Source organism: Nannobrachium achirus, assembly GCF_963921795.1.
Source record: "Nannobrachium achirus genome assembly, chromosome: 15".
NCBI classification, from domain to species: domain Eukaryota; kingdom Metazoa; phylum Chordata; class Actinopteri; order Myctophiformes; family Myctophidae; genus Nannobrachium; species Nannobrachium achirus.
Window position 1 is genome coordinate 15,903,975 of NC_137822.1, and position 20,643 is coordinate 15,924,617.

Here is a 20,643-nt window from a genome sequence, read left to right on the forward strand (position 1 = left end):
TTTCAGCCAAAGCATGGCTGTGATTGACTGATTGAATACTTTAGTCAGTAACAAAAGGCCGCAATCCTAGTGTGTTATAGATAATCCCAAATAAATAATAATCATTTCATTCATATTAAATAGTAGTAGATAACTTCCTCTGAGGGAGAAAAGCAAATACTGGCAAACCATGCTGTTCTTATATTTACTCATTAATGTCTTTCTACTGTGGACATTTCTGGATGTAGTGGAGGATACAAGTGTTGAGCCCTTTAGAGGAAGAGGAGCTGTCATTAAAAGGTACAAACCCCACCATTATGTGATCACGCATTTCATTTGAAGCTTGCCCCTATATTGTTCAAACACTTCTTTTACTTAAAGGTGATACACCGTGAAATTTCACTTTTCCTATTTTAAAACCTTTTTTTGGGGTCCCACTAGCACCTTCTATCCTCACAAAGTCCCATTTCAGACCGATGTGTCTTTCTCTGGTTTTGAGAAGGCGAAGGTTAAAAGTATCCCACGGGTTCTCAAAACAGGCTGTTCAGATTTGCTGCCGATTGTGACGTCATCTGCCGATTGTGACGTCATCACACACAAAAAAGAAAAAAAAGATTTTTTTTTTTTTTTTTTCGAAAAAATATTTTTTTAAAAGGATTTTTGGGGGGTGGCGCAGTTCAGGCCAAAGGTGGTACTGCAGCTGAAATGCTCTGAGAGCCATTCAAAAATGAGAGAGGCTCTCTATTCAGGAGTGGTAATTTAGCCTCAAACCTTTTGAAAAACGTTTTTGGGACATAAACAATATGACATAAATACTTTTTAAATGCATGGTGTATCACCTTTAAAATTAGAGAAAGAGCTGTTCGTATTACTTCTTATCTAACCAAGCAATAGACGTGGACATGATGACTAAACAGAAGGCAAACATGGCCACTAAAGCATGGTTTATACTTTGCCGTACAACAGTGTCACACATGGAAAATAGCCAATCTTCAACCTCACGCGTCATGATGACAGGGCATACATTCAACATATGCCTATTGCCTACGCATCAGAACTGCCTTGGTTTATGTAGCTAATGCACTTCATCAATAGAATTGGTGTCAGCCATATGATATAATATAACCCTAAAGAGTGAATCAAGATTAATTGCTGCCAGCCACTTGACTCTCTAATCTCTTCAATCTAATTGGCTTTGACTACTGGCTTTTCACTAGATATCCATTCTGCTAAAGTGATATCTCCTCTCCCTGTGATGGAAAGTGGATTGTTCATAAAATAAATGCCGGGTCTGCTCAAAGAACAAGTAACACACTTTTCAGTGTAGTGAGCTTGCACTCAAATCCTACTCAAGACCAGAATCTCCACTGTACTATATATCCAATAAGAATAAATATTGCTTAGTGTGTGAGGAATGGGGAGAGTATGGACGTCTTATGTTGTTCTGTGCTACTTGTTGCCAATGTGTGTCTTATGAAAACAATCCATGTTACCCATGAGTTATCACAGTAGCACAAATAATGCATGGCTAAACTTACTGTAAATAGGACTCATCATGGTATGGGCTGTGGTTGAAATGGTTAAAATAATAATAATAAAATGTTTCTACTCTGAAATAAATAGCACTTTGTAAAGGATTGGAAATGCCAAGCAGTAACTGTTACCATTCTTTATTTCAATATAGATTTATAGATATCTTTTGACAGTGTTTTACAAACGTTTCAGAAGAGGAGGGAAGCTGAACAATAGCTCCCCATTACATAAGAGCTTTACCTTCCCACAGCATATCAGTTTCACATTTCAAAGTAACTTTTTGTCCCATTCAGGGAACAAAAAAAAAAGTTTTTGAAAGTTATGGCAGAAAATGTAACAATAATATGCTTTGTAACAAAACAACAAAATTCCCTTTTCCAGCAGGCAGGCAATGGAAACCCTGAAATGTTACAATCATTTGAATGAGAGTAAAAAGTAAACCTTATCCAGCAGCGTTAAATAAACAAAAGAGTACTTGAAACCAACAGTTATGAAAAATGGTGTATTAACCAACAAAATATTGGCAATACCAATAGTTCCTAAATCAAGCTACTTGAGTTAATAAAGGGCCAATTTGCCTAAAATCCCTTAAACTTAAACCTGCTTTTACAGTATGTGAACACATTGGTGGATCCCTTTTATTTGCAGGTCTGGTTTGTGTAAAATATGACTTGCGTCCCTTGCATAGTGAGGTAAAACATACAATACAGTATAATGTGCAGTACTTCTTTATGCTCCAAGTATATAGCCTTATCAAGAACAGTCAAATATCATTCAAAGATTCTCTGCTCAGGCAATATTCAACGAGCTCTGAAAGTATTTGGGCAGCAGCAAGTGTTAACTGATGTGATGCGACTACTTTGGCAATTTTTGATTTCATTTAATTTATGCCCATTTATTTATATACTGTATAAGTGGTTTAAGTAGATTCTGCTTTTTTCTGCACTACAATTATCAAGCAATTTAGCATTACATGTAGACTGTTATCAACCACTGTTTTGAGAAACTGGAAATACAAAGCTAAATAGTGTCACAGTTAGATTCAGGTACAAAGAGATCTTGCAAAGACGGTATAGTATTTGTGTCCATTCATTCTGTAGAGGTTAAGACACACATGTACCCTGAGCTGGCTTGATTTTAAATCCCTTCTGTGTCTATTGTACACTGTACTACTGTAAGTGTTCTAGCTAGTAGCTACTGTACCTGTCACGATAAAAATAGAAATACAATACAACAAAGAGTGTCGAGAGTTCTTACAGAAGAAAAGGTCTGGTAATGGTAATGGCAAAAGAAAAAGCAAACAAACTATAATCTACACGGAACAAACTACAGTACTTTAGTCCAGTTTCAGAAATAGCAGACACTTGTAGGTATGCTATTTTTGAAAGATAATTGAACATTTCTTTACATTATTTTGGAAAACAATTGGACTATAATTACATGCCCAAATCAGTCAATTGGTCCAAACACTTGGTGACCATCACTCAACTGAGCAAAGCATGTACAGTTGCACGCTGTAATATTACCACATATCCATTGTACAGTCAAAACATCAATCAGAGACATTGCCCAAATACGTTGGAGCTCAGTGTAAAATAATAATCAATGTTATGATAATAGTACTAATCTAACATTCACTTTCAACATCCATTGTTCACCTTACTGTACAATATTAGTAATTGAGTGCCATGCAATAATGCAAACCTCAATCAAAAAGGTTGCAAAGTTTCGGGAATATTCAATATTCTAACTGTCAATGGGAATTATCAGGAAATGTGTCAAATACATACAATGTGAAATGTGGTGAGTTATTGAGCCAGCAAGTTAACTGATGTACTTCAAAATGATGTGGGCTGTTTGAAAATGTTTAATTAATCAATTGAGCAGGCTAGCTCAATCAAGCTGCATCCCACATAGTACCAGCTAGCTAGCAGAAACTAGCAAGTGTTAAAAACTGAGTAGGGCTACTGTACTTTACTTTTGGCTACTATCTGCTGGTTAGCTATCATAATAACTATAACTTATCCTCTGGTAATATAAACAAATGTTCCTGAAAGAATGTAGTCCTTTGGCTCAGACAGTGACCTATTGTTGGCAGTAGTGTGGGCTGCATATGTAATAGCAGAATGCACTGTGCATGCAGAGGGATGCAATTTAACTGAATTCCTATTTAATGCAAATGCTGATGTATCTCCTCTCACACAAACAGTATGCTCATTAATAAACGGTAAGATTTGAATGAAATTGTGAACATTTCCCAAACTTATCTTAACTAAAAATTACGACCCCACAACACAAACAAAAAACTACAACAAAACAATGAAAAAGTGCATCAGAGGATCCTCTCAAATCCTCTGGTCCAAAAGTGACACGTCATTTGGAGGCAGAAATGAAACAACAATATATGAACCAGGTAGAAAATAGAAATGAAACGACAATATGAACCAGGTAAAAAATAAAGTAGGTTGGATGGAGTATATTCCCAACTTTAACCTATCATTACAGCACCCCAGTATATTGCTAAGGAACACAGCGAGTGTTGAGTTGCACTGAATCTGTCTGGTGGAGGTACAGTATGGGCATAAAGCCTGATTTATACTTTTTGTGCGCCGAAAATAGACAATCTGCTATTTGAATCAGGCTTAAGGTGAGGCTCTACAACTGGTTGACATGCCATCGAAGGCATGTTCCTTGCAGAATACGTATCATAATGTGTTAGATATTGTCGCTGTCGGGCAGAAACCTTGTATGTTTAAAGCTGTCACTTTCCAGGAAATTGAAAAAATATAATCTGTGTTCCATTGAATTCAATTCATTTAGTCACAAGCCCTCATTCATTTCCATTGGTTCAGTATTTATAAAACACACAGATACTTTCACGTTGTGTGCTTGTAGATCAGCTATTTTTGCTACTTTTGTGTGACACACACTGACTGTAGTATTATGAAGTAGGGCATTCATTAAAAAAAAAAAAAATGTTTGAAATACAAGGTTCCTCCCCAACAGCAATGATTATGTGACAATAAAATATCTTGAATTGTATTTAAAGTGTTTAACACCTTAAATGTGACATTTCCACCAGTTATATATTCTATGTTCTACTTCTACAGTTTAAATATTCTTACCTTTTTATAAATTATTTTCTGAAAGCAAACCCAGGTTGCCCTGACCAGAGGTTCTGTTCCCCCCAAGAAGCAGGATTTCACTCTTAACGTTTGAGATATTGTCATAGCATAACTATGAGTTTTTGTTCTTGCAAAATAAAACTCCATGACTGCGAGATGTTCCTTGGAGACAGTACTGGGGAACATTTCTTAGTAGTTAATTAAGTACAACCCTGCTTAGTGGAATACACCTCTGCTATACATCATTGTGCTTACGGTGGTGATTAATAAGCTCAGTTCCAAGGGAACTGGGATGGGATCCCTTCCTGGGAACAACAGACCTCTAATGGATGGTCCCTTCTTAATCGTGCTTCTCTTCCCCACCATAGACTTTCCTGAGGCTTGAGTCCAGCAGGTAATCCACTCCCCTATAGAAAACAGAGAGGGACAAATGTTTTCCTTTTTTCCTTGTTCCAAGGTAAAAAAAACACAGACTCGGAAACAACAATGGATCATTGAAAGAATTATGTAAATACAATAACAACAATCCATTTGGGTAATTTTACGGAAAGAGAGAAATGTGAAAAGGCTTTGTTATTGGGTTGTGTCATCAATTGAACGTCTCCTCCAATAACAGATGTTTTGTTGAATTAGACAGAAGACAACCTAAGGTTCCACTGTGAATTCTGATGATCCGAAAACACAATCTTCCAACACATTGTTACAGCCCTGCAGGTGTCTAGTAATAAGGGAAGCAGCAGCTGTCGATGTATTCAGGCAATCAGTGCCGTGTATTGCTTAGCGGCCGATTTAACAGAAATTACAAGCTGTCAGCTCAACAGTTAAACACAAAACGACTGAAATGGGAAGCCTTCGGCTCAACAATTGAAAACGAATATCTCTGAACGATAAGTACAAATATAAACAAACAGAATAGATGGCACTCTCTGGTCAATAATTAAATATGAAAATAGCAAAGATAAAAGGAGGTAAACCACTGAGATAATAAAAAGGAGATTGAAGGAAAAGGGTCTGCGGGTGGCGCTAAACAAAACTAAACAGAACATGCTACTCACTACAGCTGCCATCAGCTGAAAGGAACAAAATAAACCCCTCGCTGTCTGCACTACCTCGGTGTATGCTAAGATAAAGGACACATGAAAGGAATGGAATAAAGCTGTACAAGTCCTCAAACTGCTGTAAACAAGCACCTCAAACAAGTTAACATTGATGTAAACATAAAACGATCACACAAATGTAATACAGGGAGGCAGCGAGGGAAGGTTGAAGCATACTGTAGGTTTAGGGGGGGGGGGGGGGGGAGTCTGGAGGCGTTCAAAGAAACAAATATGTTGACCTGCCCTAATTGACGGAGAAGTAGACTACACCATAGAACCAGAGATGTAAACACAAAAGGACAGCTACCAAAAGTCAGACAGACTAAACAAATAAAAAAATAAGGTTTCTATTTTTCTCATGCCAACATGAAGAAAAATATCAAACCGTCACTTGTTTGCATTTTCTGCTGTGCAAGAGTAAGATTAGATAATCTAGCTACCACATATGAAGAACGACCAAAACCAATTCCAGTGTCCTATTCCAGCACAACCATATGGCAGGCAACCGCACATTATGCAGAAATACATAGTGCATGCTATGCTGGAAGCAATAGAGTTGATGTCATCTTTTCAAAATGCATCATTACCGTACAGTTTGTGTTTGTTTGCTTATGTAGTAAGACCTGTTGCCCAATCTTTTCCAGAGCTGCAACGTCATTATCGTCATGAAAAGCTCAGGTTACACACGGGCAGAGAGAGAGAGAGAGAGAGCATGGATAGAGCTAGGGGGAGGGGGCAGTTGGACACAGAGAGAGCAGTGTACTTATGAGTGTAGTAGGCCTACTGTGTCCCCTGGTGGCAGGGACAGTGTAGTGCAGACAATATGATCTTTCCCAGTACGCTCTGTGTCTTCAATGACTATGATCAAATGTGAGCGCCCGTTAGGGCGCGATTTCTAGATATGAGAATTTCTAGTTACATCAAGTTAGTCCATTCTTGAGTAACTGTGACACAAGAAGTGCTCTTTTCTTTTTTATTTACACATTCTTTTTACATTTCACCCTGGCCGTTCTGACAGTTTAATGCCTAATTTATGATAAGGGTAATTTCCTCATTCATTCAGAGCAGTTACTTTTGTTTGTTCTGAAACTTTTACTAAATGATTTTAACAGTATGTCTAGAGTCACTGAACTATTTTGTATAGCCCATTTTCACATTTGGTTTGATATGTTATGGTTAGGAAATCTGGTCTAGGATTGCACTGCATACTCTTTTTACTTTTAATACCAAACACAAATGCACGAATGAAGATTGATTAAGCTCTCCAAAGATCTTTTATAATTTCCATAAAAGTCTGCTTCCTCCTTTCAAGCCAGCTACACGTTATGTGCATATTTTTATGAGCACATCTGGAAGATTGCAACGTGGCTTTGTAGATTGCAAAGTTGTGAATTGCAAAATTGTTTTTGGACTGAAACATAGGCATGGTATTGTGGAACTGTAAATTATTGAGCAACTTAAATGGCAGGAGGAATAGAAAAAAACATATCTGAACCGCATGGGCCACTTCCCCTTTAGTAGTTAGTTTAGCTCTCCTTGTTTTAATCCTAATCACTGTATTCCAGGAATGGGTGCACAGTAACATGCAGATCTCATGAAAGTGTTTGGTTTTGGGAAACTTTTGTGCAAACATGCTCAACTAGAGACACAGCTAATATTAAATACAAATGTGTCCCAATTTGGCTGAGAGCCAGTCATTGGATTTTTATTCATTTTCATTTTTTCATTTCATTTGAAAGCTGGGGATCATAGCTACAAAATGATATATTGGTTGTGGAGATTGACCAAACAGTTTTGAAGATATGGCTTATAGAATGATGCCATGCTGAAATACTACTTTTGAGATATTCAAGTTCTAAATAAATTTCTAACCTGCAAATTACCTGACGATCTCTCACATTAATTTAAAAAAGTCTTATTTACATGCAGAGTTAAGCTCTGGCGTTTAAGTGAAATGTAGCCTGAAATTTATGAAATGCTTTAGTGGCTTTATCACATTTTAGTGAGAAAAAAAAAAAAAGGTAATTTCAGTCCCTGTCTAAAGCTGTACTTTCCGAGATGACTGGCTCTCAGTGAGATTGGGACACAAATGTATAGGTGAATGCACAGTGCATGCGCACACACACACACACACACACACACACACACACACACACACACACACACACACACACACACACACACACACACACACACACCTCAAATCTAGATTAATAAGTCAACCAAGTTTCCATTAAAAACAATGGCCATCTGATGTTGATTGATACACGATTGAAGAAGACAATATAAAAATACAGAGCTGTTATCCCCACCCACCCACATAAAATAGACATTTTCTCAGATATTTAGTGCTAAAAAAGGACCATATGCCTTGTATAGAGCCCTGGGGGACTCCAAACAACCAAGTAAATAGGGTTTAAGTGGTAAAACCACACCATGGGACATGTGGACAGAGACTGAACCTACGGTATGCTCAACTGCACTACACCGATATCACCCTGACAGTAACTCTCCATGCTTACATAGCACGTCACAGATTGTTCTTCCTTAATACTTACTGTTGATCTCAGCAACAGACTAATAGGATGGCTGACCGCTTCACTTGAAACAGGCAACTCAGCAATTCAAACTGAACATTATCAGCAAATAGGAGACTTGAACGTCTAAAACAATATCAGAAACTAGAAAAGAAAATTTCGAAGAAATTTTAAGTGTGCCTGCAGCTCGCTAAGTGTGTGCAACCTTGTATAGCAGTTGGTGTTAGCATTAGCATTTTTGCATTAACATTAACATCATTATTAGAATTTTTTACATTAGCATTTTTATCATTAGAAACATTTTTATTAGCATTAGCTTTAGCATTTTTAGCATTATCATTGAATTTTTCCCTTTATCATTTTAAACATTAGGCATTTGTTAGCGGTTAGCCATTGGGACTGTGGGACCACCCACTGAGTTTGAGACCAGTAACATGTTGGGAAGTGGAGCCCAGCCAATAGGAAGGCAGGGGGGTGGGGCTTAAGCAATTACAGATAATTCCTATTTGCCATGTAAGTACACACAGCGAGTTTCGAGACGTTACCATGCTGCAAACTGGAGATATAGCTGTTTAAAGCTAAGCCAATAGGAAGATAGGGGCGGGGCTTAAGAGGGGCGGGGCTTAAGTAATAAGTCCCTATTGGCCGTTTAAGTCCAGACACCAAGTTTCAAGACGGTACCATGCTGTGAACTGGAATAGTGGCTGTTTAAAGCCCAGCCAATAGGAATACAGAGGGGGCGGGGCTTAATCAATTACAGCTCATCCCTATTGGCCGGAAAAAGACCAAAGTCGTGTGTGCATTTTAAAGTTTAAATCACGTTGCTAGGCAAAAGTATGGCAGAGTTATGTGGCGCCAAAGTTTCAGGTTTTTTTTCCGAGTCCCCCATTCAAAGTCAATGGGGTTTTTGGGCGTCGTTTTTTGCGAATTACGTCGCAATGGTAACGCGGATCGGAAAGAAAAGTAATAGCACACCATTCCCGGCCGAGCCGCACGTTTTGATGTATATATTGCGGCGGTGGCGTAAATCGTGCGGCAGTTATTACGGCTCCAAATTTTGTGGGATCATTATTATTAAAGTGATCCCTGGCTAATACGACAAATATGCCTTAATACATTATAATTGTCCTCTATAACTGCAAAGTAAAATTAAAAACACCTTCAATATTTTATTTCTTCTAGAAATAGCTAATCTTTAACTTAACAGGGTCGCAAGTTGATGATGTCATAAATGTCATGTGTGATCTATCCCTATGGAATTTATGGCATGCATGTGAAAATAAAAACAAACGTAATATTTCCTATGGTTAATATGAGCATCAAATCAATATTTCAAATGTGTTTTTTTGCACATGCATGCCGTAAATTCCATAGGGATAGATCACACATGACATTTATGACATCATCAACTTGCAACAGGCATTTCCCCTATTGAGTGAAAGATTCGTTATTTCTAGGAGAAATAAAATATTTAAGGTGTTTTTAATTTTACATTGTAGTTATAGAGGACTATTATAATGTATTAAGGCATATTTGTCGTATTAGCCAGGGATCACTTTAAGTATGGCGGATTACAATAAGTGTTTTGCCATTGCATTGCATGGCAGGCACACTTAACTCTCCCCACGCTTTGAACGTTCACGTTCGCCCGATTTCGCAAGACCTCTCCGCCAATACGGCGCTCGTTCGGTTCGTTCGTCTGATGACTGTAAGCTGATGAGGGGTCGCGCGGCCGTCTACTGTAAACACATTTTCCGCGGTGATGGTGTAAAAAATCCATTATGCGTTAGATCAACGGAGAACAATTCACTTCCTTGTTGATTTCCTCTGGCTGTAAGGCTCTGGGGCCAGTGACTGGTCTTCTTCTTCTTCAACACATAACAGGCAAATTCACATTCATTCTCGCATGACGCCGCCCTCTGCTGCCTGGCAGACCAAAGTGCACTATTGCACAACCAAAAAAAATAAAAAAAAATAAATAAATGTCTGTCTGTCTATCTACTATAACGTCGCAAAGGTAAGCCGCTTTTTGATGGCGCCAGACCCAATAAATAAATAAATGATCTGGCAGTAGGAGAGTTAACTACAGATGACATATGGCTACCAGTAGTAGTAGTCCAGTACGCGTGTATGTGTCTCCCGTAGGAAGTGAGGCCGATCGCCCCCCGCTACCCCCGCCTCCCCGTTCTTTGCTCCCAGACCACGCCCCCGACCGTTGCGATTGGCCGGCTGTACTCTGCTGTACTTCCTGGCCATGTCCTGTTACTGTTGTTGTCGCGTCCCAATCTTATTATTATAGCTCTATGGTCCCAATACGTTCAATTACAAGTCTTCTCTCCCAAGCTTGTCAAATAAAAAATGTAAATGCTTTATCTCAAATAACTCAAAATAGCCTGATTCCACGCTGGCTACTCCCCCCCCCCCCTCTCTTCCCAAACATAATAATAATAACAATAACAATAATAAAATGAACTCAAAATAGTCTGATTCCACGCTGGCTACTTTAGACTAAAGCATCAGTCTCCAGACGTTTTTCCCCCTCTCCCTCTCTTCCCAAACCTGCAGTCACACTGCTTTTCTGTGGGCAGTAATGCCACGCTATTCATGTGGTACAGTAATCGAACTTTACATCATTAGATGGTATTTAGCGACGGTCCAACAACAATATTGTCATCGGTCGGTCGGCAGCGTTGTAAATCACGCGCATTTTCATTTTTCCAAAAGTCCAAACGTCTCCGCGTATTCAAACGTCTCCACGTATGAGATGTGAAAATACTTTTCGCTGTACTGTACTGTACTTGTACTGTACACTGACAATAAATTGAATCTCATCTCTCTCAAACATCCTTCTACGCGTGACAGCACTAGTGCGACGCGACAACAACAGTAACAGGACATGGCCAGGAAGTACAGCAGAGTACAGCCGGCCAATCGCGACGGTCGGGGGCGTGGTCTGGGAGCAAAGAACGGGGAGGCGGGGGTAGCGGGGGGCGATCGGCCTCACTTCCTACGGGAGACACATACACGCGTCCAGTACCCATTTCTGCTGCCGTCCAAGCTATGCCATCATATGAACTTCTCTCTGTCACAGGGTACGTAACCACATAAACCCTAACTTTTTTTTTTTTTTTTTTTCAAAAATAGCAAAAGTAGCGGCAGCTGCTGGCCTAGCACATAGGCTCTGATGCTGACAGCGTGTCGCGGGTTCAAGTCCCGTGCCCAATCTCAATTTCATCTGTCAATTATTGTCCTTCTTTAGCTAGATTTTTCTCTGGAGGACACTGTTGCAAAGCCAAATGTACCGGAGGATTCAAACCCCAAGCCTCCGTGGTGGTGTGAAGGACCTGAGGTCGATTCTTTCTATTGTTTTAGAGATTCTTATTTCAGTGGTTGGGGGCATGCGTACAAGTGGCTAAGTATGTCATTTTACACAGAATAAGCCCATTCCCAAGATACAACGCAACCTTTCATGGGCAGATGTGACTTATGGGGGCTATAAGTGTTACTGTAAATAGCAATAAAGAAACTGCTGGCTTATTGTGTCTAAAAAGACATTTAGCCACTTGTACGCATGCCCCCATGTGTACGCATGCCCCACATTTTAGCACAGTAAACGCGATAAAACAATAGAACGAAGCAAATGAAAACATTTTAACACTCACTTTTTCTTTTCTCTAATTACAATCTAAAATATGAACCCTTGTTGTAAAAAACCTAGTCTATTTTTCTTTTGACGAAATTGTCAATATATTTACTCATCACAGCTTAGTTTTTATTTCGTTTTTATTTAGTTTTCGTCAGTGAAAAAAAAGCAGTCGACAATCATTTTTTGTCTTAGTTTTAGTCGACGAAATCAACACTGCACAGGTGCACCATTGCTCCGACAGGCACCAAGCTGGGCACAAACACTGTTCAGGGGTCTGCCGTCAGAATAGCCACACCATGGGTCATAGGTGGCCACCCGGTGGCCACAGGCACACCATAGCTACAATCCTCACCAAACTCGCCACAAACACTGTTCAGGGATCTGACATGAAAATAGTCACATCCAAAGATCTACACCTCAAATGGCATAACTCTGTGACCATTGCTCTCTCTCATCAGCGCAATATAGGGCTGGATTTGAAGGCTGCATATCGGCCTGAAAATCTAGTATGCTTATAATAACACTTATTCCCACAAAGCAGTGAGTACAAGAATAAACACTGGCTTTTGAACTGTGCCACTATGTCAGGTCTCTAGCTATTAGCTAATCAATGGTACCTTTATAAGGATTATAAAGTTATAGCTAAAGTTATAGCTATAGGAAAGCCCTAACTTGTGAGTCAACAATAAATACTTTATGAAGTTGTTCATCACCCACCATAGTTTATACACAACCATCTGTCTAGCGAACACAATTAGTCATATTCCATGATGCATAATTAATTGTATACTCTATCACCCTCAATTCCTTCATCCTACCAAGGACTTTAAGCACTTTGTTATGCCACCAAAAGTTGAGTTTGCATTCAGTCAAGATATGTCTTGACTGAAGCAGTGCCATTTGTCTAACTGTGTTCAAGAAAGCCTAACTGCTCACATAATGTAGCCCTATTCACCGCCATTATTTACTATCTTTCAATCAGTTATTCATTCATTGTGATGAATGAGATGCTGCCAATTACTACAATCTCAAACACCCATCACTATAAAATACTGTATATTAGAACAGACATCAACGTCAATCTTAAAAAAGAAAAAATATAAATACTCTCAAGTCGACTTGATCCCATTACATTACTTAACCGATATGTTATTTCACTACGTTATTATACTGCTTCAGGCATATATAAGAGAAGATCAGCCTGCTGCCAAACTACTGTCAGCCTCACATCCAGCGCTTCTACACTTAGAACAAAACCGTTTAAGTTGGCTGGTATTTACTGAGCATTGGCTGACTAGAATTTCAGATGTCTGTTCAATATCAATATTGATGGCCAACTTGGCTGATAACCAAAAAAACTTTAGTTTTTTAGTTTATTATTTGTATTAAATAAATAAATATTCAAATCAAAGGTCAGTATGTGCTTTCCTCAATATATTAGACTACTGAAGCCCTCCTGCAATACAGTACACACCTGCAACAAACTCACAAAGGCCTTTGTCACGCCGCAACACCAATAGAATTATGAATCCTCAATTCCTCATATTGCATGTCCAAACTGTATCTTTCCAGGATTCAGAGCGACAAAAATGCACCGCTTCATGACGCATTTCGAGCTTGTAGTTCTGCTATTTGTTATGCTTTTGTGTGACGCTGTAGTGTGATCAAGTAATTCATTAATTTATGAAAAAACACATGAAGTTAAAATATGGAGATAAGGTGTTTCTGCCCGACAGCAAAGTTACTTACAAGTACTCGGCCAATGACATGGAGTGTTGATGCAAACCCTGCAGTTGTTAGCTTGTACATCTGGACAGCAGAATTGAAACCTATTGAACCTAGTCAAAATATGTTTTGGAGTATGCAGCTTAGATAAGATCCTAGGAGGAGTGTTGTTTGCTTGACGGGTGCAGTACATTCTCTAAGCACTCACTCACCTCTAATATCAAGACCACTTACCCCATTGTTGCTTGAAAACCAAATTATTCCAGCCCCATTTGTAGACTTTTTGATGTTTTCATACTCTAACCTCGCACTTTTGTACTTGACCTTTCACTCTGTACTTAGTGTGCCCTTTTTTCCCCTCTGCACCAAAACTCTTTGCCAAAAATATATATTATATCAATATTTTTGGCTAAGTTTTTTGGCTAACTCAGAATATGGACCTTAGGGTTCAAGTGGTTTATATAAAAAAGGCGAAGAATACGTTTTTTATCACACAAAGATTTGGAGGACCCCCTGCAGTAACTCTGAGGACCCCCTAGGGGCCCCAGACCCCCAGTTGAAGGCCCCTGTTCTAATACAATTGTAAACTGTAATTGGTTAGTTACAGCACTGCCCAGCAGGTGTATGTCTATTGATGGTTTGAGACATATTGCTGTGTAATCTATACACAGAGCTGCTGATTGTGGCACAGATTTGTGAGATGTATTTGTTTCCAAGACGAGCACCAACCAGCACGTATAAAACCACATAATAAGTCAATCACTCATTCATACCTGTCTATGGGGGTGATGATGAAGGGGATAGTGGAGAGGCCTATAGCCGTCGTCGTCCACTTGCGAACAGGCAGTGGCCACCGGGTAGTTCTGCCCAGGAGGTAAAGCGAGGCAGCACACACACGGTTGATCGTGAAGCCAGGAATGGCTACAGAGGCCAGAGCCTGCCACACGAATGTGTCCACCACTGCTACTGCTACCCGTGTTGTCTTCCCTGGGTTGTCACCATGAGCCTGGGGACAGAGGGGTCGTCATAGTTAAGTGCCCAAATGTAGAAGCTTCTCTTTCAACAAACAAAATTATATTTTCTTTCTTGTTGGTGTAATAGCAATATCATACAGACAGACCAGTACCGTAAGACTTACAGCACGATACTAACTTTAACTTTTGAAGTGTTAGTAATATTTTAATTTCTCTCTTTATTGCCGACACACAAGTTATACCTTAAAGCACACTGAAACAAAGTCTAACTTCAGATGCATCATGACACATCAGTGATTTAACCTGGTGTGACTAGTCATTCAAGGTCTTTCAAGGTCTTTTCTCTGTACCACCTATGGAGAGTGAACAGCTCAAGACGACCACCTGCCCGCTGCAACACCAACAGCACCCTCATTGCCCTTCCCAGCTGAAGCCTGACCCCATGTCTTGATGAACCATCATTACAATGTCAGACATGCAGTGATATCTGGTGGAAACCTAAGCTGGCTCAAACTTCAGCTGCTGGTCCTGGGCTTCTCCCCAGGATTTAGGAAACCAGTGACGTGCCTGAAATGCTGCATCAGCTGAGGATGTGCAGGAAGTTTAACACGCTTAAGCCCAATTTAGACGCGTCAAACAAGAGATAAATCGGGCTTTAGGCTGTGCCTGCCAGAGCTCAGGCAGGAAGAGAAATCTTACTGTTCATCTTGTCTGTGCCTTGTTGCCATATCAACTATTGTTGCCAACTCAACTATTGCTTTGTTTCCATCATCCCACCATTCTATTCAGAGCCTCTACTATTCTAACAAATTCAGTTTATTAATAACTTCCACTTTGTCACTAGTTGCCTTAAATCTATCTTTGTCATAGCACAATTCCTCGATCTGCCTGTAATCTAATGCATCATGTTCAGTATGTTTTGGCTAAATTTACTTCAGAACAACAACTTCATTCAATAAGATTAACATGTTAACACTTTACAGATAGGATTTGAAGGTCTACTCACTGTATGTAAATAAAAATACCTAATGTCTTACCACAGCGGCTTTCTTCCCTTTGTCCAAAGCATCAGCTGAAACATAGGCAGTGGCCACAGCATAGCTGGCCCATACTGCACTCACTGGCACCAGGGCACGGAACGCCTCCCCCACCTCATTGGCATATCCTGTGTGTGGGTACATCCACATACAATAGATAATTCATTCAGTTTTAAGACACACCTGCATATATATCCAGCCTACTTTTATGAGTGCCTACAATTGATTGTCTTGTTTAATTTACTTGAAATCCAGAACTTTTTCTAGTGAATAATGTGTTATTTTTATCGATGTAGAGTACGGTAGAGTATGTTTATACGATAACACTACAGTGGGTGGTGATGGTAAAAACGCAATGTCTCCCATGCCCAAGGAACGTGCTGTCTTAGCTCGGCAGAAGAAATTTCCGTTACGGACCCCAATGATATAATAATGATAAATCTTAGTTATCTTACAGAACGTAGCTTTAAATTAAAGCACAGTACAAGAATGAAGTGACACACCTCCAGCTCAACAGCAAAGAGATGACATAAATCGCTAAGGATCACATGATGTAATGTGACCCTGACAAAATATTGTATTTGTCCAGTTTGTTTTGGTTTTAATTATTTCAGAACAGAAAATGTGCATTTCATACAGTACAAGATGCTGTGTATCCATCTTCAAACTCCTATAGTGATTTAGATTTTCCTCAGATAAATATTGATATACTGATATTTAGGTCTGCATACAGTAGTACATGCCATGGCTGCAGTGGCTCTAGAGGTGCAGTGTTTGTCTGTACCGGTCAAAGTGTCCTTGAGTAAGACACTGAGTAAAGACATGCCTTGCATGGCTGCCCCTGCCATCAGAGTGTGAGTGAGTGAATGTATGAATGCAATGCATCTCTTGTGAAATGCTTGGTGCTTAAAGGTGCTAATATAAATGCAGACGAATTAACTCCATTTTGAATCACTCATAATTAAGAAGTAGTTAAAAGAAGATTTTAAGTATGTCTTGTCTAACTCTCAGAGTAATGACCCGGACATTAAGAAAATTAGTTTGGGTGTTTTTGAAAAATGCTGCTCAACACAAACATCTACAATGATCTTACTAAGACTGGACTTATTTGCACTACGCAAATCTGAGGCCAGTGATTGCCTTTATTCAATTGAGTAGGTCTAGCACTATTTTGTATATTGCATATATCATCCTGACACATGATAAAGTTGACCTCCACTTCTACTGGCTGGCAGATGAATATGCACTGTCCATTCTATCAGGGTTGAATGACTAACATGCCCTTGGCCTGTCATTAAGGCATCTCAGGAGCCACTAGTGCCCCATGTGGCCATGAATCAAAGTAAATAAATAATGACTATCATGAATGAATGGTCAAATGCACTCAGCTGTATTATTTTGGTTAGAATCATTCTTAAAAGACTGCCAAAGACCATGTGCTGTCTGTCATAATGCCTGTACATTAACTGTTAAAGTCCTAAGTCCTCTGGCATAAGTCAATTAATGCTGTATTCACATGGCCCTAATCAACTGTTCCGGTGCATGTTAAACTGCATGACTGATACTGGTATGATATGATATGATATCCTTTATGTGGCTAAAATGATAAATACAAGATAATCCTCCAGTGACGCAAATTCAGGCAATACATTATTATCTGATTCAAATCCTGCCCTGTACTCACTCGGTTGTTGACCCTCAGGATGAAGGCTAGGCCTGTCACAATTATTACTGTACACAGATCGCCAAATCGCTTGAGATAATAGGAATCCTTTAAAAATATATAATAATAATGTACAATAATCAGCGACAGATACACAATTAAATCATTAATCACAATTAATATTTGAGCGACAATTACTTTTCAAATCGTGACAGCCCTAGGGGCCTATGCACTGTACTGTACTGGGACAAACATTGACAGCTGTATCATCTATTTTTACAGCTGACCAGCTCTATATTTAGGCACAACAACGGCAGTTTGTGAAAATGACCTAACCTCTTTACAGAAAATCTCAATGCACTTTAAACAAGAGCAATTGACAATTGGATGATGTATACTCATTCTAACATGATCCACATTAATCACAGACATACTGTATGGTGCAACACACAAGGCTACATTGACCTAGCCTTGGATCAAGACTTATTGAAAGCAACTTAAGCAAGGCTAAAGAGCCATTTCTCCACTCTTGCTTTTGGCTGATATTTAAATCCCTGTTCTGTTATTCATGTCCACATTGTTTTGAACATGAGTTCTTATTTAAGTTTTGAATGTTTAATAGTGTTGTTTTGTGGTTTTGGCTTTTCTTTTCCGTTTTATTATCATGTCATGTGTACCATTTCTTTTTCTGCTATGTAAAGCACTGTGAGCTGCATTTCATGTAATGAAAGGTGCTATACAAATAAAGTTTATTATTATAATATTATATATGTATTTTAACGGTTTCACATTTGCATATAATTACCATAGATAGATACGAAAAGTAAATGCCACTCTCGATAAAAGACATCAATCCAAGGCTAACATCTAAACTTAGGAGAACATCCAGAACAAATGGACTGTCAGGTCAAAAGTTTACTGTAAAGAAGTGTGCTGTTGTCAGTCAGCACGTCATCTACTGATAGTGTAAATTGTACTCAGCACAATCCATCCAAGTGAATATTCTTAACACAACTCACAAGCCAAAACAAAGTTCTCAAACATTAGCTCGCGAGTACTGGCAGTCAGATCAAAAGTGCTGCCAAGTTGCCAACATATACCAATCTGTAAGATGGGTATGTCTGTGTATAATAACACGGGCGTTTCTTTGGGATTGAATGACTCAATCAATGCTAAATAAATGGTCATAACACCGGAAACATGCTCTTGCTTAATCTCCTTTTACCCTATATAAAAAAAAACTTTAAGCTTACAGAGACAGATACAGAAAGATCATAACAACGTTATTGTTCCCGAGTCCTGCTGCTGCAACTTGTCATGTGTCGTGATATTCTAAAAAGATCAAAAGGTGTCCTTGAACAGCCCAGCAGACAGTTGTCAGTCTTGTGGTGTTTAAAGACTGGTTCTTCCAACCATGCTAACAACTAGCTAGCAAACATCTGAACTCTGGTTTGTAGCTGTTAACCTGGTCCTGGGAGTCACACATTATTATGTTAAAATGACCTCGGTAACGTTATTTACGTACCTAAAAAGCGAACCCATGTGTCGCGATAAATGTCTACAGCTTGGCTCGGTTTCTCTTCAGTGGGTTCCATGATTCTCTCGTCAGTCACTCACGACATCCCCCGCTGCTGCTGATCAGAGCTAGGGCTCTGCTGCTGAGAGCCTTACCTGATTGCAGGCCACGGCACGGGGCGGAGTGACCGCGGCAAGGGGCGGAGTGAACGCGGCGGTTATCGTGGGCTTCGGTGACGTGTGCAGTGGGGCGACGGTGAGATTCGAACTAGTGATCTCTGGCACTCAAGTCGGCGACGCTATCCATTCAGCCATCAATGCTGATGTTTATCGAGGGCTTGCCCAGGCCTTACGGCCTGGGCATAAATATAACGATTGCATTCACCACGGCTTCGTAACTCGCGCGGCGCTCCGCCGGCCGCGCGGCCCTGGCCCGCTCTTCGCGGCCACTCGCGCCTGCGGCGCTCGGGGGCGAAGAGCAGGACCAAGGTCCGCTGGCCTTCGCGCCGCTTGCAATGTCGTGGACAATAATCAAACGCCTCCGCCCACCGCCGCGTTCACTTACGGTAGCGTTCACTCCGCCCCTTGCCGCGTTCACTCCGCCCCTTGCCGCGTTCACTCCCCTTGCCGCGTTCACTCCCCTTGCCGCGTTCACTCCGCCCCGTGCTCCGGTCTGCAATCAGGTATACTAGGCTGCTGATGTGCCGACGAGTTTGTTTCAACAGGGGGCGGGGCCTAGCCGGTTTCCATTCCGCTTTTAATCAGTGCCATCCGGTTTAGAGCCCACCTACTGCCAAAGTGTATCCGTTTTTTTTTTGTTTTTTTTACTTTGACTAGTGCTTTAAAATAAAAAAATCACACCCGTGTGAACTGAGCGGTGGTTTACCCACCAACCGGTTTACCCCTCCCCCCTTCCCCCCTGTATGTGTGTGTGTGTGTGTGTGTGTGCGTGTGTGTGTGTGTGTGTGTGTGTGTGTGTGTGCCTGGCCTGGCCTGGCCTGAAAACAGCGCCCCTCCCTTAACATGTGTGGTCATAAAAGGTACTACACCACAGGCTTGAGGCTACATACAGACCCACCCACATACAAACAAACATACCTACACACACGGCCACGCTATGGAGACGGTGTGACCACCGCTCAAAAATTACACACACACACACACACACACACACACACACACACACACACACACACACACACACACACACATATTATATATATATATATATATATATATATATATATATATATATATATATATATAGATATATATATATATATATATATAGACAGCTCGGGTAATGTATTATGTAGGCCTATACACACTGCTCAACACGAGAACATTATTCACATGCAATATAAAATATAAATATTATCCATATTATCCAGCAATATGAAAACATTAGTGCACCACCTTGACAAATATGAAAACATCATTCCAAATAGCATTAACCACACGAACCCCAGCGATGTGAAACTGATTTAATAAAACAGCTATTTTGAATAGTAATTTATTATTATGAGTATGAGTTGTAAAAAGGGACCCCAATTGAAAAAGGCTCAAAAGCTTTCTTATGGTGTTATCCATTTAGTTGACCTTGTTGTACCGGTGAACTGTACTGTCCTGTACCTTTTCCTATGCAAACCTTGTGGTGGCAGAAATGTATAGATCGACAAATATATGACCTCCATTCAACTCCATTCAACTCATTTGAACTGGCTTTCACAGGGCACATGCTAATTCAACTCTACAGCTGTCAATCTAACAGCTGAGTTCTCTCCCTTTGCTTACTCCATCTGTCAGCAAATC

At 40.0% G+C, this 20,643-nt stretch overlaps 1 protein-coding gene across 1 annotated transcript; it reads right to left on the reverse strand.

The window, feature by feature from the left end:
* Nucleotides 1-1,653: 1,653 nt before the first annotated feature.
* Nucleotides 1,654-18,956, reverse strand: mtfp1 (mitochondrial fission process 1). Its single transcript, XM_080742942.1, has 4 exons — nucleotides 18,842-18,956; nucleotides 15,654-15,781; nucleotides 14,416-14,648; nucleotides 1,654-5,044 (listed from the first exon to the last, which is right to left on the reverse strand). Exons 1-4 carry the CDS (start codon nucleotides 18,909-18,911, stop codon nucleotides 4,978-4,980), a joined length of 498 nt encoding a protein of 165 aa, XP_080599068.1. The 5' UTR covers nucleotides 18,912-18,956; the 3' UTR covers nucleotides 1,654-4,977.
* Between the last annotated feature and the right edge of the window lie 1,687 nt (nucleotides 18,957-20,643).

Bases quoted from the DNA above. Each gene is read 5' to 3' on its own strand.
- mtfp1 (XM_080742942.1), bottom strand. From the start codon at position 18,911: ATGGAACCCACTGAAGAGAAACCGAGCCAAGCTGTAGACATTTATCGC. The intron at 15,782-18,841 runs GTACGTAAATAA...ACCCACACACAG, and splicing joins CACATGGGTTCGCTTTTTAG to GATATGCCAATGAGGTGGGG. The intron at 5,045-14,415 runs GTATGAATGAGT...TGTTTTCTATAG, and splicing joins ATCATCACCCCCATAGACAG to GGGAGTGGATTACCTGCTGG.